The sequence below is a fragment of the Oryctolagus cuniculus genome, chromosome 18 (assembly GCF_964237555.1).
Source record: "Oryctolagus cuniculus chromosome 18, mOryCun1.1, whole genome shotgun sequence".
Taxonomy (NCBI): Eukaryota; Metazoa; Chordata; class Mammalia; order Lagomorpha; family Leporidae; genus Oryctolagus; species Oryctolagus cuniculus.
Window position 1 is genome coordinate 13,829,404 of NC_091449.1, and position 24,961 is coordinate 13,854,364.

The following is a 24,961-nucleotide window of genomic DNA, read 5'->3' on the forward strand; positions in this document are numbered from 1 at the left end:
GAAGCCAAACCCAGCCCTCCCTGGATGTTCCTGTTACATAAGCCAATACGTCCCCCTTTCCTTCCTAAGCCGACTGAGTTGAGTTTCCACCAGTTGGTGCGGGACAGGGCCTGCCTATCCGTGACTTCACACTGTTTTTGATGAAAATCACTAAGGGGGGGTGGGGGGCAGAACCCTGCCCCCAGAGGGGAGTGGTCTGCCTCTTCCTGGCTGAGACCTGGAGCCAGCGGCTCAGCCCCTCCCATCACGCCTCTGCTTGCCCATGAGATACACAGAACTCAGCCCAGACGCTAACTGGCAGCCCGGGTCAGGCCAGGTTGTTAGCGCTGGGCCCACGCCTGCTCCCTTCCTTCTCCTTGGGACAATTCTCTGGGCGGGGACTTTTAGCAGCACCCGCAGGCTTAGCTGCAGGCCTCACAAGATTCACCACCAGGACACAGCTAAGAGAGTGCAGAGGACAGAACGCCTCCAGCACTGGGTTCCCACAGGCTACACGGTAAACACTAACCTGGATCAACCTTAAGAGTTACGAAATGCAAACATGATCGGGTGTTTAAAGACCTGGCTCTCTGCTATGGCCTGGGAAAGCAGTAGAAGATGGCCCAAGTCCTTGAACCCCTGCACCCGCATGGGAGACCCAGAAGAAGCTCCTGGCTCCTGGCTTTGGATCACAACTCCAGCCGTTGCAGCCATTTGGGGAGTGAACCAACAGATGGAAGACCTGTCTCTACCTCTCTCTGTAACTCTTTCAAATAAATAAAATAAATCTTTAAAAAAAGAAAAAAGAAAAGAAAATCACTGAGGTCAACAAGTACGCCACTTAAAGCGAGTGATCACTGCAGAATTCCAAAGCAGGAACCAGCCGTGCGTCCTGGCCTCCTCCTCCCGACACTCATGCCCCCAGGGCTCCCCATAAGGAGCATGATCCTAGCTCTGCTTAGACGCCCCCAACACAGGGATCTCAGCCCTTGCTTCTGCCTCTGCTAGCGCCGGCCCCGAGGGTCTCCAGCCCGACTCACCCTGCAGCTGGGAGAAACGCAGGGCAGCAGCATTGAGGGCCTCCACCCGCTCGCTCTGGGCCGTGATGTCTCCCTCCAGCAGCCCGTGCTTCTGCAGCAGGTCCTCCGCCTCCACCAGGTGCTGCCCACACTCCCGGGACAGCAGCTGTGCCTGCAGGGGCGGGGAAGGGGAGCACTGCGCATACCTCTGGCGCTGGCCCTCAGACCGCCCGCCTCTTCCCGGCTGTCCCTTGCTCTGCGCCATCACTCTCAGCTCTGAGCTGTCTCCTGGGCTCTGCCCTCCCCCACCTCCATCACCCCCAATTTCTGTCTCTGCCCCTATGCGTCTGTATCTTTCTCTCTGGTCCCACCATTTCTGTCTCCATTTCTGCATGCATTTACTATTCCCTAGTAAGCCTCTCTCTGCACCACAGATTTCTACTGGCAGCCTCAAGGTTGCCCTTCTAGATTCTTCTCTCTCGCTCCTTCTCTCTCTCTCTCTCTCTTTCTCTCTCTCTCATCATCACTATCTTCCTCTGGCTTAATTTCACTGTCTCTGCCCCAGCTCTTGTGCTATCTTTGTGTCTCTCTCTCCCATTTCTTTATGTGTCTCTGTGTCTTTCTTGTCCTCCCTCTCTTGTCTCTCTCTTTCTCTAACACTCTCACTTGCTCTTTCTCTCCGTTTCCCTGGCTATCTCTGCATGTTCCGCCCCTTCCCCCCTTCCTTGCATGTCTCTGTCAGCTCCCTCCCTGTCCCCCAAGACCTGACCACCCACCCCCAGCCCCATGCTCGGCCCCCACCTGCATCTCTTCCATCCAGTCCACCATGTACACCATCTCCTGGAAGACCTTCTGCAAGGCCAGGTTCTGCTCGAGCCGCGTCCGCCGGGCGCCCACCAGCCCAGTCAGCAGGGCCCACTGGCGCAGGACACTGTCACGCTGGGCTGCCACCCTCCGGGCATCATAGTAGCCTTCAGCCGCCAGCGCCTGGGCCAGCTCTGCCACACCCTGAACCCGCTCCTCGTAGGCTGCAATGTCCGCCTCAATGGCTTCGTGCTTCTTCATGGCTGCCTCCACTGCTGGCAGCTCATATCCAAAGTTATCCTGGGGCAGTATAGGCCACAGATACCCATGCTGCCTCAGCAGTCCACCTGTTACCTTGACCCTGTATGACCCTGGAAAACTCTCCCCTTTGACCTGCAAACCAGTCACTCCCACCTTGGTTACCATAGAGACCAGTCCCATCCTCCCTGTTACCCCAGAGATAAGCCCAACCCACATTCCAGTTGCCAAGAGACCAGTCCCACTTATACTTGTTACCCTGGAGATAAACCCCACCCTCCCCAGTTACTGTGGATACAGTCTCACCTCTCCACAGTTATCCTGGAGACCAGCTCCATCCCCTCCTTGTTGCCCTGGAGACTGGGCCCACCTACCCTCCAGTTACTCCAGAAACCCATCCTATTCTCCCCAGTTACCCTGGAGACCAACCCCTCATTCCTCTGCTACCCTAGAGACCAGCCTCACTCTCTCATGTAATTCCAGAGATCGGTTCCACCATGCTGTATCACATGTCTAACCCTAAATTTCTTACCCAGGAAAAATGCCCTATTCTCCCACTGTCATGGAAGTCTATCCTACTCTGCTACTTAGGAGACTAATTCTACCCTCCTGAGTTGCCCTGTGCACAAAATACAACATCCCTGTACTAAGGTGTACTTAAACATTCCCCATGTTTCTGTCTAGTTGCCCTGGAGACCGGTCTCACTGTCCCAATACTGTGAATGCCGGGTCCACTCCCCTCACCCACCCATCACTTTGGAGATCCAGTCTCCATTCACACCGTCATTTGTCAGCTAGGAGACTAATCCAACTCTTCTCTGTTGCTTAAGACGTCAAATCTCCCTCCCTAATCCCAGGGCCATCAGCCCTGCCCTCACTCCCTTTCCCCCAGAGCCGAGCCCTACACCTCGTACCTGGGAAACCAGGCGCTGGTTCTCATTCAGCCAGCTCTCTCTCATAGCCACTTTGTGGTCAAACCTCTGAGCCAGCAGCTCCAGCTTCTCCTGCCGGATCAGCTCAGCCCGGAGGGCAGCTTCCCGCTCGTGTTCTGCCTTTTCCAGCTGGCCCCAGGCCTGGGAAAGATGGGAGAAGACAGTTAGATTCCAACAACTCCTTGCCATGCAATGGCCCTGGCTTCTCCATCTGAGGCCACTCATAGCATACGTGACACCTTTTTGCAAAGTAGAAGAGAAAAAGCTGCTCCTCACGACACCTTACTGCTAGAAACCTGTGCCTGTGTTGTCCACAAAGTGAATGGCTCATTGAGCAGTGTACAGTCTAGGTAACCCTGCCGTGCAGCCCTGCCCACCTCACCTTGTCAATATCCCAGATGCCGCAGCCCTCCCGAGGCACAAAGAGGCGCCGGTTGCAGGCTCGCAGTTTGCTCTGGATACTGAAGAGCAGCACCTCCAGGTTCCCCTTCTCCTGGAACCTACAGGGGCATGAGCTTAGGGGCCTGGCCTCCGTGCCTCCCCCGCCCTCCTCCTGAGCCGGGCCTCACTTGACTGGCTTCTCCAGGGTGCAATAGGCCGTGAACGCCTGTAGCTGCTGCTGCACCCCACTCAGCGAGTTGGCAAACTTCTGGTTGCTGATGAGGCCCACGGTGCGGTGGATCCAGGCCAGCAGCTCGGCTGCGAGCTCCTCATAGCGCTCTATGATCTCTCCCACCTCCAACACCTGGTCCAGGACCTGACCAGGCAGAGGGAGGCGGAGTCAGCCCCACCCCACGTATGCCCTCAGGTGTTTCCCAGGCTCCCAGCCGCCCCTTCCCGTGGCTCTTTGTACCTTCCCAATCCGCTTCCCCTCCACAGCCAGAGCCTTCATCTTGGAGAAGTAGTGGTAGAAAGAGACCACGTAGGTGATGATGGATTTCTCATCTGGAGCTTCCATGTTCACATCTGTAGGGGACGGGAGCGGGAGGGCACGGCGGTGGGCACTCAGAGGGGCCGAGGGTGGGAGGACCCGTGGCCTTGCCGAGGTAACCTCTCTGCTCCTCAGTTTTTGCATCTGCCCAGTGGGGATCTATCACATGGGGATAAATGGTGCTTGATGGATGTGAGCCACGGAGGAATTACCTGCAGCTGTTTCTTGAACACACAGCTTAACTGTCCTGGCCAGAGCGTTTGCACACACCGTCCTCACTGCCTGGACACTGTTCCCGCTTCTACTTCCACGCATCCTTCGTGGCTCAACTCAACTTCCACTTCCTCAGACCAGCCTCCCTGCTCGCCCTGGCTACAGTGGACCTCCTCCTGTCTCTTTCATAACATCTCATCATTCCCTTTCCGGAAGGAACCACAACTTGAGAGTAAATATTCACTGGTGTGATTAACTCATCATGTAGAGTTTGAGCTCCAGCAGGACAAAAAATACGCCTTTTTTTTTTTTAATCACTATTCCTGGCATGCCCGCCACACAGTGTGAGAGCTCAACTAATATTTCCTAAGTATGCAAATGGTGGCTGAGGGTTGAAGCCAGGATAAGAGCTCTGGGGGCAGCGTGGGCTGGAATCCCAGTTCACGCACTTTTAGCATTCTGTCCTTAGGGAATGGACACAATGTCCCCGAGCCTCAGTTCTTCCACTGTAAGTTCCTGCCTCTGAGGAACACTGCAAGTATCAGGGAGAATGGGCTGGCACAGGGGAGGCACTCAACGAATTCTGATGTCAAAAACCCAACACTACACGCACGTGGCCCTTCCTCTTCAGCATTTCATGAAACTGACACCCACAAACACCTACTATGTGCCAGCCACATAGTGACAGCAGGTGGAGTACTCATCCAGTCCATGAACCCTGGGACCCTAAAGTCCTGTTTACTGCTCAGTGTGACTGGGCCAAGGAGCTCATCTCCCCGAGGCTTTGTTCCCAGCCTGGTCTCGAGTGACGTTCCTGGCCGTGTGCTCAGCACAAAGTAGATGTGACCTCAGGGAGGGGAGACTGGGCTGGGAACGAGGATCAGGGATGGGGAAGTAAGGGGTGGGGCTGGGGGGCACTGAGAGTGGGAGAGGACTTAGGGATGAGGACAGAGCTGTGGGTGGGCACAGGTAGGGGAACAGGTTGTGTAAACAGTGGGGCTGGCCCCTGTGCTGGGCACAGCAACAGGGTCACAGTGGGAGATGTGACTAGGCTGAGGATGGGGTTGGTGTTAGGGATGGGGACCGCGGAGACAGTGCTGGGGATGGGAGGTAGAGGGGGTTCAATATGGGGGAGATGGTCTAAGGAGGAGGGGATGAAGCGAGGAGGGGAGGTGGGGGTGGGGAGGGAAAGGAACTGGAGATGAGGAAGGTGAGGAGGCTGGGAGTGAGTAGGATCTGGGGTGACTGGGGGATCTGGGCTGGTGCTGGAATAGGTTGGGGAGACTCTGGGGGGGGCTCTAGGGTTGGGACCCCCAAGGGGAAGTCGGTGCTTGGGCCACGTGGGGCTCACCTTCAGGGTCCAGCAGCCGGGCCAGCCCCAGGTGCTGCTCAGCGGTGCGGAAGGCTCTCTGCAGGTTGTAGTTGGCATTGGACTTGGTGAGTTTGCTGAAGTCCACGAGGTCGGGCCTGAGCAGGGGCACAGAGCAGGCAGGCAGCAGGAAGGCTCCAGAGCCCAGGGTCAAAGCCGACGATGAGATACCCTCATCTGGGCCCCGCCCAAGCCAAGAGGGGGTGGGTGCCGTGGGGAGCGAGGTGAGCATGATGGTCTTGGCTGTGTCTCTGCTCTCTGGGTGTGTGTGTGTGCTTCTGTTGCTGGACGTGTGTGAGCTGGCCTGTGTGCACGCAAGCCACGTGGTGCCTGCCTGTGGAGTCTGTGAAATGAGCCGGCAGTGCATGTGTGCTTGGGTCCTGTGTACACTGTGTGAAGGCAGGTGTGTGTCTGGCACATGCGTGTTGTTCTAGATGGATCTGCACACAGCATCATGCAGTGCTTAGACGTGTGAGGCCTGGAGCCGGCCAGCCTGGGATCAAGCGCCACTGGGGCCACATCTGGGCAGGGAGTGATGCTACCTGATCTTTCTGTGCCTTGTTTTCCTCGACTCTAAAATGGGGATAAAGACGGCTTCCTCGAAGTCCACTGAATATTAACAGAACTCAGCGGAAGACGCACACAACGCCTGGTCCACTGGAAGCACACGAAGAGCTACGGGCATTCTTTTTTTTTTTTTTTTTTTTTTTTTGACAGGCAGAGTTAGACAGTGAGAGAGAGACAGAGAGAAAGGTCTTCCTTCCGTTGGTTCACCCCCCATATGGCCACTACGGCCGGCGCGCTGCGCTGATCCAAAGCCAGGAGCCAGGTGCTTCCTCCTGGTCTCCCATGCGGGTGCAGGGCCCAAGCACTTGGGCCATCCTCCACTGCCTTCCCGGGCTACAGCAGAGAACTGGACTCGAAGAGGAGCAACTGGGACAGAATCCGGCGCCCTGACCGGGACTAGAACCTGGTGTACCGGTGCCACAGGTGGAAGATTAGCCTAGTGAGCCACGGTGCCGGCCTGAGCTACGGGCATTCTAAGGACTCCGGTGACAGCTTGCCTCTTGCTGTGGGAGGTGCATCTAGGCTGCCCCATGGGCATGTGAGAGGCAGGGGTCATGAGTACACGTGTGCCCACGGCAGACAATGCTGGGCTCTGGCTTCGGCCCCACACACAGCAGGGCATGCCCCTCCCAGTCCCTGAGCCTCGGTTTCCCCAGTCTGTCATGCTGTGGGCACAGCATGTCAAGGTGCCCGAGCCACAGCCGGGTCAGCACCAGGCCCTGAGAGATGGACATGTGAGCTGGGAGGGAGCCAGGTACAGGGAGAGGGGCTGTGCATACCCACAGTGGACTTGAAGCAGCAGGTGCATGTTCCCGTGTGTGCACACATCTCGGTGAGGGAACACGTATGTCCACCCACGTGTTCACAGCAGACATGACCCGGATGGAATGCATGTCAATGTGTAAGTGTGAACAGCGTGAGTGTAAAGGGAGGGAAACATGCACATGTGTGTACAGGCAAAGGGAGGACGGGTCCTGCGTGTGTATGTGTGGCCTATATACACACGTGGACAAGCGTGTGGCTGTGGGGATGCAGGGTAGGGGCAGGGTGGGGCGGCCCCAGGCCAGGGGGTACCTGTGCCGGTGAATGAGGGCATTGAAGGCTAAGCCGTCCCGCCAGCTGGTGGTGAAATTCTGGATGTTTACTTCCGGGTAACTGGAATTACAAAGGCAGGGAGAGAGGATGGGTGGGGAGGGAGGGAGGGAGGGAGGGAGGGAGGGAGGGAGGGAGGGAGGAAGGAAGGAAGGAAGGAAGGAAGGAAGGAAGGAAGGAAGGAAGGAAGGAAGGAAGGAAGGAAGGAAGGAAGGAAGGAAGGGGAAAGGTAGGTGGATGGGGGGAGCCAGGGAGACAAAGAGAGAGAAGGAGGAGGACAGAGCAAGAGGCAAAGGAAAGAAGGAAGGGAGGTGGCGAGAGAGGCAGAGATGGAGCGGGAGAGGAGGGAAGGCAGGAGGGAGGGGGACAGGCACCAGGGAAAGCAGACAGAGGTGCAGACAGTGGAGAAATACACGCCACTGACAGCCAGTCCCAGCAGGGTGACAGCGGAGCAGCTGCCTGCATCCCAGGCCCACCCACTCCCGCCTTCCTCCTGGGCTGCTCTACAGAGGCCAATGGAGTTACAGACCACGCCCCACCCTGCAGGACAGGAGACAGGGAGGATGGCTGGAGAGATGGATGGATAGACAGACAGACAGACATATAGGCAGTCCGCACCCTGCCCCTCTATCTTAACCACAGTGAAGGCACCTGGGACCCAGAACTTTCCTACAAGCTGCCAGAGCCCTGGTGTGTGTCCTGCTTGGTGGAAGGGTGGCCTGAGCTTGGACTGGGGACTGAGGGGTCCACCCAGGTGCCCATGAGACCTATGGAGGTGCAGAAGGAGATGGGCAGGGGGCAGGGAGAAGGAAGCAGGCTGGGCAGTCCGCCACGCTCCAGTGTCGGTCTCCACGTGTGTGGGGGTGAGGGGCGCAGACTCTGAGGGTTCTAACTTTGAGCCTGGCCTTGCAGAAGGAGCCCAGGGTTAGGGGCCCAGCATGGGGAGGGGGCTTACCCTGCCGTCTTCATCTGGCACCACAGGAGCAAGGCGTCCTTGGCCGAGCGCGTCTCTCTGTTGTCCTCAGTCTCAATTTTGATGACTTGAATCTGGGACAGGACCAAAAGAAGGCTGTGGGGCCTGGAGAGCTTCGGCCTGGGAGACCTCCGCCCGCCACCCTGCCCCAGGGAGCATGGCGGGTGACAGAGGAGATGGGGCAGACAGCTCCGGGTGCGGGCTGGAGTGCAGGAGCTGGCGGCTGAGTTCTGGATGGGCCAGGCGGAGACTCAGGCCTTGTTTCCCAGGGAGCCCTCCGCACTGAGCATCAGGGCCGAGCCCCGGTCGCCTCCTGCCCAGGGCAGCGCAGTGACCTCCACGTGGATCTCCCTGCTCCTGCACCGTCAGTTTGCTCCCCAGGTGGCAGAGACGAGGGCACTGGGAACTCCCCATCATACCACGAGCTTCTCTCCCAACACCCACAGCGGCGCCAGTGCCGTCGGGGGAAAGCCAGAGGCCTCGCTGACCCTTCCTCCTTAGGCCTCCGACCTCGTCCTCAGCAGCTCCTGCCACGCTGGCCCCCTGCTGGCCTCTTCGCTCCTCACGGACGCCCTCCTGCCTCCGTGCCTTTGCAGCGGCAGGTCCTTCTACATCCTGTCCCCAGGCTCCAGCTCTCCGTCCGGTCTTCACTCAAGCGCCACTGTCTCAGAGAGGCCCTGGCCACCTCCATGGACCCCCGCTGCATCACCCTGGTCCATGGACTCACCAGCCTTCCCGCCTCCCGCACCACAGGGTGGTCTTTCGCTTTTGTTCACTGCCATAGCCCAAAGTCCTGAGCAGCCCAGAGCCCGACGGGGGCTCCAGAGCCTCAGGTGGGCATTGCACACTTGGTTCATGGACTCAGGAACAGGGGTGGGCAGCTGGGTTCCAGGGAGAGAACCAAGACCCTTCCCAGGATGTCCTAGACCCCCGTGCAGGGCTCCAGCAACCAGGCGCCATCCCCATGGTCTCATCTCCGGAGCACACACCTGTCTCCAGCCCCATCCCTTCATCTTGAACTCCATGCCCAGGAGCCAACAGATTCCCGGATGCCCCCTCACCCTGGTGTTCTGGACCAATGGCCACCCCGGCCCAAACCAGCTCCAGGATCTTCCCCAAGCCTGCTCCTCTGCCCTGGCCTGTCCCAGGACCCAGGCCAGAGCTCTGAGTCTCCTCCCAGACATCTCCCTCCCCCAGGCCTGGCCACGCCATCTCCTGAGGGTCTTCCCACCTGGCCCCTCCTTACCTGCCCACAGGCCCACCCGAGTCCAGCTCCGATCTCCCCCCTGGACTCTCAGCTCCCAGTTTGGGTGACCACCTGGAGCAGTCTGATTATGTGCCTCTCCCTGCCCATTGCTAGCCACAGATGACCGAGGCCCTGCCCCTCCCCCGCCTTGCCACCTGTCCTGTAGTCACTTCAGCCAACACAGAGCCGAGTACACTCCCACCCCAGGGCCTTTGCACCTGTGGTATCCAGTGCCTGCAGTGCTGTCTGCCCTCATCTCTGCGTGTCCTGCAGCCACCAGTTTCTTGGAAAGCCCTTTTCCGGCCACCATGTCTGAAAGCCCCCCACCGCTAACCTGATGCTTTATATCACTTTTACTACTGTGTCATAATCTAATTTTTCTGCATCCGTCTTTTTACTGCTCTGTGGCCTAGAGCTAGTCTTTTCCCCATACATGCTTTGTTGACACATTTGTTTCTTCTCTGTCTTCTTACAATGCAAGCTCCATACAGGCACAGAATCTGCTTGTTTCTCTGCTGAGTAGGTTTGCCTGGGTTCAGATTCCAGCTCCAGCACCGAGCTACAAGTCCCCTTGGGCGTATTGCTTCACTTATTTGGGCTTCTATCTCCTCACTGGCAAAATGGGATGATAAATAGTCCCTAATTTATGGGATTTCTCTGTGTGTGTGTGTGTGTGTGTGTGTATATATATATATATATATATATATAAAATTTATTTGACAGAGACAGAGAAAGAGAGAGACAGAGAGAAAGGTCTTCCTTCCGTTGATTCACCCCCCAAATGGCTGCTACAGCCGGAGCTACGCCAATCCAAAGCCAGGAGCTGGGTGCTTCCTCCCGGTCTCCCATGAGGGTGCAGGGCCCAAGCACCTGGGCCATCCTCCACTCCCTCCCAGGCCACAGCAGAGAGCTGGACAGGAAGAGGAGCAACCAGGACTAGAACCCGGCGCCCATATGGGATGCCGGCACCACAGGCAAAGGATTAACCAAGTGAGCCACGGTGCCGGCCCCTGCTGTGTATATTAAATATCAAATACTTAGCATAGTGGCTGGAACTGAATAAACAAAATATAAATGATTAGAGTGATAGTGATCATGATGGCTATTTTAGCATTGTTTTCATCCCCACCACCTGAAACAGAGTTCCTGGAATATACTGGGAATGTTTGGAGGGGGTGGCATTGTGGTGGAATGGGTTAAGCCCCAACTTGGGATGCCTGCACCCACATCAGAGTCCCAGCTCCTCTGCTTCTAACCCAGCTTCCTGCTAATGCATCCTGGGAGGCAGCAGATGATGGCCCAAGTGTGCAGGCCCCTGACACCCTTGTGGGAGGCCTGGGTGGACTTTCAAGCTCCTGGCTTCAGCCTGGCCCAGCCCTGGCTGTTGCAGCCCTGGCTTCTCTGTAGAAGAAAAAATAAACTTTAAAAAAAGATGAAGCTATTACTTTTTAAAAAAATAATCCACTGGATGAGTGACTGAATGGGGAAGCAGATGGGGACGCCCTCCCGGGTGCCAGGGCTCACCTGGAAGCGCAGGATGATGGTCCACACCAGCCCCAGTGTCAGCCGGTGGTTCCCGTCCACGATGTCGTGCGAACCCACGTTCTCCAGGTGCACGCGCTGCTCCTTGAGGAACTGCAGCGCCTTGTCCACGTTCTCCAGCGAGTGGATCCGCATGCGGCCGCGGGTGGGCCTCGGCTAGGGCGGCAGGTTGTTGGCAGGTGTGGCTCTGCCCCGCCCACAGCCACGCCCATGCAGTCTTTTCCCAGTCCTTTGAGGGGAGGGGGTCTTTCCCAAGGCCAGCCCCTCTCGGGAGCCTCATGCCCTGCCCTTTCCACAGATGCGCCCCCTCCAGCCTCACCCCTCACGGGGCCCCCTTCCCACCCCTCCTGGGGCCACACCCATGCCAGTCAAGCCCCGCCCCCCACAGGACCTCCCCCTGGCTTATTCCTCAATCGTGGCTGGTGGCTTCCGTCATGACTCATCATCCACTGGGCCCCTACTCAGAATTCTGTCCCTAATCTAGAGCCACGTCCCTTGCCACCTCATCACCCGGGCCCGGGTCTTCTAATAAAGGAGCGCCCTGCCCCAGGAGCTCCACCCCATCCAGTGGAGCCCACCCCTTCAGGAGGCCCCGCCCCCGCCCCGCAGACTTCTGCTTCCGACCCCGCGCTGAGCCGGGGTCCTGCCTGTGGCGCGGCCCCAGCCCTGCCACCCCCCGGACCCACCCCACCGCCTGGCAACTGAAGGGGCATCTGCCCCACAGGGCCCACCCAGGACGCCCCCCAGCCCAAGGCCCCAGGGCCCCCTCACCAGCTGCTCCCCCGACAGCACTTCCAGCAGCCGCGTGAGCACGAAGCCGTCGCGGAGGTCCGTGTAGAGGTCCCCGATGTGGCAGCCCACGCGGGCGAGGTGTGAGTTCACCCACTTGGTGAAAGTCTTCTTCTGCACGGCCTCCCGCTCGTCTGGAAGGCGGGCCTCCATCAGGCCCCGGCTCCCGAGGCGGCCCGGGCCCCGGCCGGCCGTGCCCGCCAGCGCTGCCCAACGCGGGCCTTGGCGCGCGGCTCCTGCCCGCTAGGGGCCTTCCCTATCCGCCCTGTCCCCCCTGCCGCTTCCTGACCCGACGCCTTCACTGGAAGCCCTGCCGGCCGCCCCAGTCACTGAAGCCTTCAGCCGGCACTGGATGCCAGCCCTGCCTGGTGCAGCCCAGCCCTGGCTGATGTGAGCATCTGGAGAACGAACCAGCAATGGGAGATCAGCCGCCCTCTGTTTAGTGGGGCGCGGATGATACGCGAGTGATTACTGGGGAGCCACGGAAGGTTTGGGGCAGGGAGAGGAACAGGATGAGAGTTGAGTTTCCCTGGCTGCTGGTGTTCAGTGTAGACCAGACAGGGCTGGGAGGAGAGGGGGCAAGGGACCCGGGGGGAGAGAGGATGAGGCTAGACCAGGGCAGAAGCTGTAGGGATGGGATGAGTTATATGAGTAAGACAGCCACTGGCCGCCGGGGGCGGGGGTGATGATGGGGAAGGAATGTTCTAGATGCCAGCCTGAGCGCTCCCTGAAGGCAGGATCCCATCTGCTCCATGGCTCCCCTGGAGCGGCAGCACTGGGCAAACACCTGTGCAGGTGCACGTCCCACATGCTGGGTGCAAGGCACTGGACTCAATGCTCCCCGGTGGGAGGGCCTGGGAGAACGCAGGCTACTTCCGCCTGGCTTGCCTAAAGGACATTGTTCACGACTCCCCTATCTTTTTTCCTTCCCTTTAGTATTACCTGTAATTCTATAAAATTCACCCTTTAAGGTGTCAGTTCAGGGGCAGGTGTTCGGCACAGCTTGGGACGCCCATATCCCATATCCAAGTGCCTCGTGCCAGTCCTGGCTCCTCTGCCTCTGATCCAGCTTCCTGTTAAGCTGCACCCTGGGGCACCAGCAAGTGAAGGCTCAAGTACTTGGGTCTCTGCCACCCACATGGGAGACCTAAAAGTAGTCCTGGGCCCCTGGCTTTGGCCTGGCTCAGCCCTGGTTGTTGTGATGTTTGGGGAGTGAACCACGGGATGGAAGATCTCTTTGTCTCTATCTCTCTCTCTCTTTCAAATAAAATGTAAATAACTAAAATTTCTGAAGTGCAAATTCAGTGTTTTTGAGTGTATCTACAGAGTTGCAGGAGCCTCACAACATCTAAGATCAGAACATTCTCGTCTCCCCAGAGAACAACTCCACGGCCATGGGCAGGTGGTCCCCACTCTTCCCCAGGGCTGGGCAGCCACTCATCTACTTCCTGTTCCTGTGGGTTGACCTGCTCTGAGCATTGTGTATTCGTAAGATCACACACTCTGGAGCCGTCTGTGTCTGACTTCTCCCACTTAGTGAGCTGTCAGGAGGCGTCCATGTGGTAGCAGGTGTCAGTATTTTAGTCATTACCATGGCAACATAGCCCATTGTTTGGCTGTATTGCATTTCACTTATCCCTTCTGGGGCTGGTGGGCATTTGGGTTTTTCCACTCGACAGCTATTTTCAGTACTGCTCCCATGACCATCTGGGTGCACGCTTTTCTGTAGACATGTGTTTTCAATTATCTTGGGTATACAATAGTCCCCTGTTAGCCACAGGGGACGTGTGCCAAGACCCTAGTGGACTGTGAAGCTGTGGATGGCGCTAAACCTTAATACTCAGTACTGTGTTCTTCCCCACACATATACCTATGAAATGGTTATTTATAAATTAGGCACAGCAGTAGACCAACAACAACCAATAGTAAAATAGAACAACAACAACATACTCAACATGCTCACAGGGCATTGGCCTAGTGATTAAGACACTGCTTAGGACACCCGTGTCCCACACCAGAATGCCTTGGTTCCTGACCCTGCCCCAGCTTCTGACTCCAGCTTCCTGGAGGCGGTGGTGGTGAGACAAGTGGCTGTGTCCCTGCTGTTCACATGGGATCCTGGCTCCCAGCTTCACCCCCAACTGTAGGCCCCCAGTTATTATGGGCATTTGAGGAGTGAACCAGTAGAAAGGTGTTTCTCTCTCTCTCTCTAATAGACAATGACTCATTTTGCCAAAATCAGTTTTTAAAAAGCACTAAACTATCATAAATGATAAATATGCTGTTATTTGAAACTCATGATGTTTTTCTAGAATTTTCTATGGAATGTGTTCTCACCACAGTTGACCACAAGGAATTGAGGCTGGAAAGTGAAACCAAGGACGAGAAGGGAGCGCTGCATGCTGGGAGCGCGCCCTGGGCCGCATGGCGCCAGCAAGGAAGGAGCACTGCATGCCGGGAACGCACCCTGGGCCGCATGGCACCAGCAAGGAGGGGGCACTGCATGTCGGGAGGGCACCCTGGGCCACATGGCGCCAGCAAGGAGGGGGCACTGCATGTCGGGAGGGCACCCTGGGCCGCATGGCGCCAGCAAGGAGAGAGCGCTGCATGCCAGGAGGGCACCCTGGGCCGCATGGCGCCAGCAAGGAGGGGGCACTGCATGCTGGGAGCGCACCCTGGGCCGCATGGCGCCAGCAAGGAGGGGGCGCTGCATGCTGGGAGGGCGCCCTGGGCTGCATGGCGCCAGCAAGGAGAGAGCGCTGCATGCCAGGAGGGCACCCTGGGCCGCATGGCGCCAGCAAGGAGAGAGCGCTGCATGCTGGGAGGGCGCCCTGGGCTGCATGGCGCCAGCAGGAGGGGGCACTGCATGTCGGGAGCGTGTGCCCGGGGCTGTGTGGCACCAAGGACGAGGAGGGAGCACTGCATGCTGGGAACGCGCCCTGGGCCGCATGGCACCAGCAAGGAGGGGGCACTGCATGCAGGGAGGGCGCGCTAGCCACGGGGCGCCTTTATGCTCTCAGCTCTTTATAGAGCTGTCAAACCCTTTTCAGGGTGGTGGCGCCATTTTCATTTGGCAGCGCCCGCAGCAGTGCACAAAGATTCCAGTTCCAGATCCTTGCTGGCACTTGTGGGCCGCTTCCCTAATGGCTGGGAAGTTATCTTTAAAAAACTTTTTTTTACATATTAATTTATTTTATTTGAAAGGCAGTTACAAAGAGAAAAGGAGAGACAGAGAAATCCTCCATCCACTGGTTCACTCCTCAGATGGCCATGCCGGCCAGGTCTGGGCCAGGCTGAAAACAGGAGCCAGGAGCTTCTTCCAGGTCTCCCACAGAGTTGCAGGAGCACAAGCACTTGGGCCAACTTCCACTGCTTTCCCAGGTGAATTAGCAGGGAGCAGTATTGGAAGTGGAGCAGCTGGGACATGAACCAGCGCCCATATGAGATGCCTGTTCTGCAGGCAGTGGCTTAACCTGCTATGCCACAGCGCCGGCCCCATGTGATCTTTTCATGTGCCTGTTGCCTATTTGTATATCTTTCTTGGAGAAATGTCCATTCAAATCCTTTGTCCATTTTTAAAATTGGGTAACTTATCTTTTTTAATATCTGTACTATCTTGGCCAGCGCCGCGGATCACTAGGCTAATCTTCCGCTTTGTGGCGCCGGCACACTGGGTTCTAGTACCAGTCAGGGCGCCAGATTCTGTCCCAGTTGCCCCTCTTCCAGGCCAGCTCTCTGCTGTGGCCCGGGAGTGCAGTGGAGGATGGCCCAGGTGCTTGGGCCCTGCACCCCATGGGAGACCAGGAAAAGCACCTGGCTCCTGCCATCGGATCAGTGCGGTGCGCTGGCCGCAGCGCGCCGGCCATGGCGGCCATTGGAGGGTGAACCAACGGCAAAGGAAGACCTTTCTCTCTGTCTCTCTCACTGTCCACTCTGCCTGTCAAAAAAAATATATATATCTGTACTATCTTTACAACTTCCTATGCATCTATAATTATTTCATAATTACAAGGATTTTTAAAGGTTTGTTTATTTGAAAGGCAGAGTTAGAGGTCTTCCATCTACTGCTTTGCCTCCCTAATGGTCAAACAGCTGGGGTTAGGCTAGGCGGAAGCCAGAAGCCAGGAGCGTCTTCTGGGTCTCCCAGGTGGGTGCAGGGGCCCAAGTACATAGGCCATCCTCTACTGCTTTCCCAGGTGCATTGACAGGGAGCTGGATCAGAAGTGGAGCAGCTGGGACGTGAACTAGTGCCCAGATATTGCAGGTAGCAGCTTAACCCACTGTGCCACAACGAAGGCTCCATTAAAAGTTCTTTTTTTTTTTTTTTTTTTGAGGAAATTGCCCTTGATCCTCCTCTTTCTTCCATGATCCCTCCAAGCTGGAACACCCAGGTCTACAGAGCACAGGATGGAAGGACCAGGAACCTGCTGGGCCTGCCCAGAGCTGAGTCTGCCTGCCCACTGTGCAGCCCAGGAGGGAGGGGGAGAGTCCACCTCCTGTGAGCACACTGTCGGGTCCACTGTTACAGCAGCTTGGCTGTATGGTCACGGTTAGAATTTCATTACCGAGTGTGAGGGCACTTGCAAAGTATCATGGCAAGACGGAATTAACTGAACTGAAATCCATGCATGGCGTTTTCATAAGCTGCATTTTCCATAAACTGTTGTTTAAAAGATTTATTTATTTGAAAGTCAGAGTCAGAGAGAGAGAGAGAGAGAGACACAGAGGGAGATCTTCCATCTTCTGGTTCACTCCCTAGATGGACAAAATGGCCAGGGCTGGACCAGGCCAAAGCCAGGAGCCAGGAGTTTCTTTTGGGTCTCCACGTGGGTGGCAGGGGCCCAAGAACCTGGGCCATCCTCCACTGCCCTCCCCAGTGCATTAGCAGGGAGCTGGATCGGAAGGGGAGCATCCAGGACATGAACCGGTGCCCATATGTGATGCTGGCATTGGCAGCTATGGCTTTACCCACTACGCCGGCCCCATAGCTTTTAGAAGAACACTTGTATGCATGGATTTCAAAACTTTCTGCCCTAAAATCAACTTCTAGTTCTATTTTTCCATGGACTTTTAAAAGTATCCTTGTAATTAGCACATGTTTAAGTTCCCTGTAAGTGCAGGAATACAGATGTGATTTCCAGTGTAGTTAGTTCCCTTTTCAACCATTTGAAATCTCAATAATCAGTTTCTCACAGAATTCATCATCTGTAACACTGGTAAGTATTACCTGTTACACTGGTAGCAGAAAATACACATTGAGGGGCCGGCACTGTAGCATAGCATGTAAAACCTGCAGTGCTGGTATCCCATATGGACGCCGGTTCGAGTCCTGGCTGCTCCACTTCCAATCCAGCTCTCTGCTGTGGCCTGGGAAAGCAGCAGAGGATGGCCCAAATGCTTGGGCCCCTGCACCACATGGGAGACCAGGAAGAAGCTCCTGGCTCCAGATTGGCACAGCTCTGGCCATTGCATCAAGGGAGTGAACCAGCAGATGGAAGACTCACTCTCTCCCTCACTCTCTTGGCCTCTGCCTCTCTGTACCTGTGCCTTTCAAATAAATAAATGAATATTTAATATATATATATTGATCTGTGTTTGCTTTTTTTTTCTTCATTTTATGTGAAAGGCAAAGACAGGGAGAGAGAGAGAACACAATACAGAAAGACAGATGGAGATCTTCCATCCACGGGTTTACTCTCCAAATGCCTGCAACAGCCAGGGCTGGATCGGGCTGCAGTCAGGAGCCAGGAACTCCATCCAGGTCTCCCACACACGTGGCGGGGGCCCAAGCACTTGAGCCATCACCTGCTGCCTTCCAGGATACACACTAGCAGGGAGCAGAGAAGCCAGGACTGCGACCAGGCACTGTGTTATGATGCCAGCATTCCAACAGTGGCCTGACCCACTGCGCCACAACCCCCAGCCACCATGAACCTCTAAGTGCCCATGTTTATCTCTGCCACTGGGGTACCCACCAATCACGAGTGAAATGCATTAATTTGGAATAAGACTTGAACTTATTCGTACAGCGAGACTGGCAGGAAAGGGAATGACGCTGCCTTTGTTCATTACTGATTGAAGGGAAAGATGGAGACTTAATACAGAAATGATGTGTTTGGTTATTAATACAGAAAAAGTTAGGGAGCCTTCTCAATCCTGGTGGAGATGTGGAGTGTCATAACCCTCATGCCTGCCGGCTGGAGTAAACACTGGAGCAGCCCCTCACAAAGCTGAGACTCCTAAGTGAATTCAATCAGGGTGTTCCCCCAGGAGCCAGCAACTGGGCCCCCCATGCGTCCACACAGACTTCCCACACCAGCTCAGCAGGAACCACACACAAGGACTAGTATCTGCATCATTTCCTGGGGGGCAGGTGTGGTTGGAGGAGGCTGAGTGTCCCTCACTGGGAATGCAACAGGTATCGGGGTGCGCCACAGGCAGCCGTGGCTTGTCCCCTCCAAAGCTCATGGTGGCTTCCACTGGCACAGTGATGACGGCCAGTGGGACTCCTAAGAGGAGGTCATGAGGTTAGGGGAGGTTAACTCCTTTCTCGCAGGAGCAGGTGCTCGGCCCGCGGGGCTGGATCAGCTCCAGGCCGTGCGGCTGCGCCTCCTGCTCTGTCTCTGCTACACGTGCAGCACAAGGCCCTCCCGAGAGTGAGAAGACACAGGTGCCAGGCTCCGGGACTCCACAGCCTCCAGGACCAGGAGCCACATAAACCTCAACTCTTTTCTTTTTTAAAAAGCCTTAACTAATTTTTATTTCGAGACCAGCGCTATAGTGCAGCGGGTGAAGCCACCACTTGTAACGCCAGCCTCCCTGGTTTCCTGCTGCTCCACTTCCGATCCAGCTCTCTGCTAATGGCCTGGGAAAGCAGAGGATGGACCAAGTGCTGGGGCCCCTGCCACCCACGTGGGAGACCCAGAGGAAGCTCCTGGTTCCTGGCTTTGGCCTGGCCCAGCCCTGACTGTTGCGATCATTTAGGGAATGAACCAGAAAATGGAACATCTCTCTCCCTCTCTGTCACTCTGGTTTTTGTTTTGTTTTTAGTGTTTTATTTATTTATCTGCGAGGTAGAGTTACAGACAGTGAGAGGAAGAGAGAGAGAGAGAGAGAGAGAGAGAGAGAGAGAGAGAGGTCTTCCATCTGTTGGTTCACTCCCCAGATGGCCACAGAGCTGGGCTGATTCACCAGAGTATTAACCTACTAGACCCTAGTGCCAGCCCCTGTCACTCTGTTTTTCGGATAAATAAATAAATAATAAGCCTTAAGAAAGCGAAAGCTGAGACGGAAGTCTGGACCACCCCAGCCCCTCCTGATTACCATTTTTAGACAGGGTAAACTTCCTACGGCTGCTAATACCTATTTCCTATTTTTTCTTCTTCTCCTCAGTATTGGTGGTGGGGCACAGATTTCATTTAAAAGCAGTGCCTAGCAATCTAAGAAGTAGTGAACTTGGCAGCATTTACAATTGTGCTTCACCTCTCAAACCTCTTAGAATTTTTTTAAAGATTTATTTATTTGATAGGCAGAGCTACAGAGAGGCAGAGGCAGAGAGAGAGGTCTTCCATCCGCTGGTTCACTCCCAGGTGGCTACAATGGCTGAAGCCAGGAGCCAGGAGCTTCTTCCAGGTCTCCCACATGGGTGCAGGGGCCCAAGGACTTGGGCCATCTTCTACTGCTTTCCCAGGCCAGAGCAGAGAGCTGGATCAGAAGTGGAGCAGCCAGGACTCGAACCAGTGCCCATTTGGGATGGCGGCACTACAGGTGGCGGCTTTACCCGCTGTGCCACAGTGCCGGCCCCCGAGCCTCTTAGAGATTTGCTTCCTGTTCCCTGTGGCCAGGCTGTGAGCTTTGGGTGCTTTGACCACGTGTCCCAAAGTCTCCCACCCAGCCAGCCCACAGGCACTTGTCCAAATCCTGAGTGAGGGAGGAGGGGGAGGTTCCATCTTCCTGGGGGACAGGATGCCACATGGGCCAGTTTTCTAAAAGATTGATTGATTGATTGATTGATTTGAAAGGTAGAGTGACAGACAGAGGGAGAGGCAGAGAGAGAGAGAGAGAGTGTGTGTGTGTGTGTGTGTGTGTGTCTTCCACCTGCTGGCTCACTCCCCAGGTGGCTGCAGCATCCAGGCCAGGGCCAGGTTGAAGCCAGAAGCTGGGAACTCCATCCGAGTCACCGACGAGGGTGGTAAAGAAACCAGGGACGGGCTGGCGCCGCGGCTCACTAGGCTAATCCTCCACCTTGCGGCGCCGGCACACCGGGTTCTAGTCCCGGTTGGGGCGCCGGATTCTGTCCCGGTTGCCCCTCTTCCAGGCCAGCCCTCTGCTGTGGCCAGGGAGTGCAGTGGAGGATGGCCCAGGTGCTTGGGCCCTGCACCTCATGGGAGACCAGGAAAAGCACCTGGCTCCTGGCTCCTGCCATCGGATCAGCGCAGTGCGCCGGCCGCAGCGCGCCATTGGAGGGTGAACCAACAGCAAAGGAAGACCTTTCTCTCTGTCTCTCTCTCTCACTGTCCACTCTGCCTGTCAAAAAATAAAAAAAAAATAAAAAATAAAAAGAAACCAGGGACTTGAGCCATCATCTGCTGCCTCCCAGGTGCCTCAGGAGGAGCTGGATGGGAAGCCTGGAGAAGTAGGGTCAGGCGGCAGCGGTGTCAGGACGCCCTCTCCTGGGGGATCAGTTTCACCTCCTTCCCAGCCACAGAGGTCCTGGCTGCCCCAAGCCCCGCGCTCGCCAGGCGCCCACAGCGTGGTCGCATTTGCGCTCTCGCTGCTCCGATCTGATCCGCAGCTTCCACTGGGGCAGCCGGGGTGCCTCCTGCCTGCCCAGTGCACGGCCATCGCCCTCCGCAGTGTCAGCGGCCGTCCCGCCCGCCGGCATGGAAGAGGCCCGGCAGCCTAGACATGGGGACCAGGGACAGCTGGCTGGTGCTGCCCGCAGCTCCTCTCTTCCCCGCACGCCCCTGCCCCGTTCTCTGCCGCTCCCTTCCAGATCCCCTTCCCAGGCCGTCCTGCTCAAGGTGAGCCGCCACGCCTCTTTTCCACCTCCACCTGCGCCTCGGGCCACCAAGTCTGGGCAAGGCACACACGTCGCTGCGGAGTGCCAGGCTTCTGGTTCCAGCCACCTCACAGAGGTCTCTACAGCGACCTCCAATCCCCAACCCTGAACCCCAAACCCCAACTCCTCACTTTGCTACTCTCACGTTCCCAGTCTTAGAGATGTGATACCACCACTGTCCCTTTGCTCTAGCCAGAAACCTAGAAATCATTTTTTAATATGTATATAGTCTTATTTGAAAGAGAGAGAGAGAGAATCTATCTATCTGCTAGTTCACTCCCCAAATGGCCACAACAGCCCAGGGCTGGGCCGGGCCAAAACCGGGAGTCAGGAACTCCATCTGGGTCTCCCAGATGGGTGCAAGGGCACAAGCACTCGGGCCATCTTCTGCTGCCTCCCCAGGCACATTAACAGGGGGCTGGATCAGAAGTGGAGCAGCTGGGACTCGAGCCCACGCTTGATACGGGATGGTGACGGCATTGTAGGGGGCGGTTGAACCCACTGCACTATGATGGTGGCCCCTGGAGGTCATTTTTTGCTACCCCCTCTTTCTCTTCCTTGTTCTCCCAAATCTAAACCAGGGCTTTATAAGCAGAGCACTGTGGACGTCTGGGGCCAGGGAATCCTTTGCTGGGGGGAGGCCATCTTGTGCCTTGCACAATGTTAGCCGCAACCCTGGCCTCTACACCCCTGCTCTCTGTCCATCCTCCTCCCCCACAGACACACACACAGTGGTCACAGCCAGCAGCATCCGGAGACATTGCCGGAAGTGCCCGCCGCTGGGAGAATGCCGTCGCCTCCACTGTACTTCCATCAGCAAGTCCTGCCTCTTCAACCTGCTAAATTTCTCTTCCGTGGACCCACTGTTGTCCCTCCACGCTCCCACACTGAGTCCAAGCCATCCTCCAACTCTCTCCTAGCAGGTCTCCGTGCCTCCAGCCTGGTGGGCCCCCACCACGTCGTTCTCCACCGTGCTGCCGGGGGCCCCTTGAAAGAGTGAACCCCTTCACGGGACAGCTCCTCCCCTCACAAAGCATTTTGGACTTCCCCTTTTCAAAGTCAGATAGAGACCCGTGGGCCTGCATGGTGGTGTGGTGGGTTAAGCTGCCGCCTGCAGTGCCAGAGTGCCGGGTTCGAGTCCCAGCTGCTCCAATTCTGATCCAGCTCCCTTGTTAGAGCAGCGGAGGATGGCCCAAGTCCTCAGACCCCTGCTACACACAGGGGAGACCTTGAAGAAGCTCCTGGCTCCTGGCTTCAGCCTGGCCCAGCCCCGGCCACTGCGGCCATCTGGGGAATGAACCAGCAAACAGAAGATCTCTCTTACTCTTACTCTGTGTCTCTCCCTCTCTCTGATGCTCTGCCTTTGAAATAAATAACTGAATCTTAAAAAAGAAAAAAAAAAGAAAAAATTCCCTTTGCATGGATTTCAACACACTTCCCAACTTGGCCTGTGCCATGGTCTCCAGCTCCAGGCTCGCGTCTCCACACACTCCTCTGTCTCTGTGCCCCATCAGCCAACACCTGTCCCCGCAGGCACAGAGCTGGCCACTGGACATTCTGGCCACCTGGGACACTCTTTCCTCCCTTCCTTACCCGGTCAACTCCTCCTATGTCTCACATCCTTGGGAAAGCCTCCAGGCCAGGAGTTCATTCCCACAGCTCACAAAATACCTGAAGCTACCTAAGGGGCGTGGTCACTGGCGTGTCCTCTGTGTCCCCTGGGCCTGTGTGGACACTGTCCTGTGTCTTGTTTCCACCGCATCTCCAGAACAAGTGTCTGGAAGGAACCCAGCCCACTTCTAAGGAAGGAAGGACTGATAACCGCTCAGAGCACGACCTTTGTGGCTGTCGCTCGCCAAGGTTGCTTCTTTGAAGACAAACAGGGCCCGTGTTAACAAAGCAAGTCCCAGGCCGGCATCCCACATGGGCACTCATTCAAGTCCCAGCTGCTCCATTTCTGATCCAGCTCTCTGCTACTGCACCTGGGAAAGCAGTGGAGGATGGCTCAAGTCCTTGGGCCTGGGGCCGGCACCGTGGTGTAGCTGGTAAAGCCACCACCGCCTGCAGTGCCGCCATCCCACATGGAAGCAGTTCAAGTCCTGGCTGCTCCACTTCCAATCCAGCTCTCTGCCATGGCCTGGGAAAGCAGTAGAAGATGGCCCAAGTTCTCGGGCCCCTGCACTCACATGTGAGACTCAGAGGAAGCTCCTAGCTCCTGGTTTTGGATCAGCTCAGCTCTGGCCATTGCAGTGAACTGGGGAGTGAACCAGCAGATAGTAGACCTCTCTTTCTCTCTGCCTCTCCTTCTCTCTCTCTGTAACTCTGCTATTCAAATAAATAAATAAATCTAAAAAAAAAAAAAAAAAAAAAAAAAGTCCTCGGGCCCCAGCACCCACGAGGGCGACCTGGAAGAAGCTTTTGGCTTCTGGCTTTGGATGGGCCCAGCTCCGGCTATTGCAGCCATCTGGGGAGTGAACCAGTCAAAGGAAGATCTCTCTATCCCTCCCTCTCTCTCTCTGTAACTCTTTCAAATAAAAAAAGAATAATAAATTTTTTAAGGATTAAAATGAAAGCTTTATTAAAAAAAAAAAAAAAAGGCATGTCCACGTCATCTGTTTGACAATATCCGAGCAAAGTCTTGCAGCGCTGAGCTTGCCACACGTCCCCAGGGAACACAGCAGAGGTCAGAGGGTGCCCTTCGCTGGCCTGTTTCCAGCCTCTCTAGCACACGGCACTTCACAATGCCCACGGCTTGATTTTCTGTATGTTTTCAGTACCAGTATTAAAGTGATCCGAATCAGGGCCAGATCAATGCAGAGGCCACAAAACTACTACTGCAGGCCGGGTGCTGTGACACCTGCAGCGAGAGACCCAGGTGTCTGGCGCTGTCACTTCTAACAGCAGAGACACCTCCGGAGGACTCACCCTGAGCCCTGGGTGAAGCTGATGTCATGGACACGGGGACGCCCGCAGGGCCGGGCACATCCTCGGCTTCCCCCAGCCCCAGCCACGTGGCAGCGAGCAGGGTCCTTGACACCCCGCTGTTCGCAGCCCAGGTCTCCTGTACCGAGCTCCGAGCCGGGTTCCGGCCCCTCCCTCCCCGAACTGTGCACAGCCCTGAAGCTCTGTTCTTTAAGACTCAGCCCAGTTCCGATACTCTTACAGCCACAGAACACTGGCGGGGGCCCCGTAGCACATCAGAGGCCCCCAGAACCACGGAGGAGCCTTAGGGCACAGAGGGCTTGGGAGGCCCACAGCCCATACTAGAGTGCTGGGTTCAAGTCCCTGCCCTGCTTCCATCTCCGGTTTCCTGCTCCTCCTGGGAGACAGTAAGTGACAGTCCAGGTCCCTGCACTCACACGGGAGATGCAGATGGAGGTCCAGCCTCCTGGTTCCAGCCTGGCCCAGCCCTGGCCGCTGCAGGCATTTGGAGAGTGAACCAGAAGATGGGAGAGCTATCCATGTATATCTATCTCTGTCTCTCTTTCAATAATTGCTTAAGATCTTGCATCAATTAGTGATGCCTGTGTGTACAAACCCATAGGCACACGGCTTGCAGATGGACAGCAAGGCAACAGTGCGGCGCAGGAGGGAGCGGAGTCCACTGGAAGCCCACAGGGGCAAGCAAGCAAGGCCCGACCCGTGCTGCTCAGAGCAGCAGGTCATCGCTGAATCCAGCTGGCCTAGCATCCAGGAACACAACAAAGCTTTTAGAAGAAACCATCAAAGATGTTGCCATGGCCTCACGGTGGGCACAGATTTCCCAAACAAGACACATACCACGTTAGCCACACAGGATATAACTGTTAGTGCTCGTTAAATAGGACTACCCTAAAATCAAGAAATTTTATCCATCAGAGCCAGTTCTGTGTGAGGCACAGCGGGTTAAAGCCTCTGCCTGAGATGCCAGCATCCTACGAGGGTGCCGGTTCGAGTCCTGGCTGCTCCTCTTCCAATCCAGCTCTCTGCTATGGCCTGGGAAAGCAGCAGAGGATGGCCCAAGTGCTTGGGCCCCTGCTCCCACGTGGGCGACCAGGACGTACTTCCAGGCTCCTGGTTTTGGCCTGGTCCAGCTTCGACTATTGCCATTTGGGGAGTGAAACCAACAGATAGAAGAAATCTCTTTCTGTCTCTCCCTCTCTCTCTGTACCTCTGCTTTCAAATAAATAAAATAAATGTTAAAAAA

The 24,961-nt window shown here is 56.2% G+C and overlaps 1 protein-coding gene across 5 annotated transcripts in view; it reads right to left on the bottom strand.

The window, feature by feature from the left end:
• Nucleotides 1-24,961, bottom strand: part of SPTBN4 (spectrin beta, non-erythrocytic 4) — a 93,514-nt gene that overhangs the window by 44,983 nt on the left and 23,570 nt on the right. For all 5 annotated transcript variants that reach the window (XR_011383932.1, XM_070062203.1, XM_070062202.1 and 2 more), the window contains exons 3-13: nucleotides 11,697-11,848; nucleotides 10,908-11,081; nucleotides 8,120-8,211; nucleotides 7,147-7,227; nucleotides 5,488-5,603; nucleotides 3,846-3,958; nucleotides 3,562-3,749; nucleotides 3,375-3,492; nucleotides 2,975-3,133; nucleotides 1,800-2,102; nucleotides 1,020-1,170 (exon numbers count right to left, since the gene is read on the bottom strand). Coding sequence is in view for 4 of the 5 variants with exons in the window: in XM_070062203.1 (XP_069918304.1) it covers nucleotides 1,020-1,170; nucleotides 1,800-2,102; nucleotides 2,975-3,133; nucleotides 3,375-3,492; nucleotides 3,562-3,749; nucleotides 3,846-3,958; nucleotides 5,488-5,603; nucleotides 7,147-7,227; nucleotides 8,120-8,211; nucleotides 10,908-11,081; nucleotides 11,697-11,848 (1,647 nt within the window). In the remaining variant the exon portion in view is untranslated. The remainder of the gene's footprint in view (nucleotides 1-1,019; nucleotides 1,171-1,799; nucleotides 2,103-2,974; nucleotides 3,134-3,374; nucleotides 3,493-3,561; nucleotides 3,750-3,845; nucleotides 3,959-5,487; nucleotides 5,604-7,146; nucleotides 7,228-8,119; nucleotides 8,212-10,907; nucleotides 11,082-11,696; nucleotides 11,849-24,961) is intronic.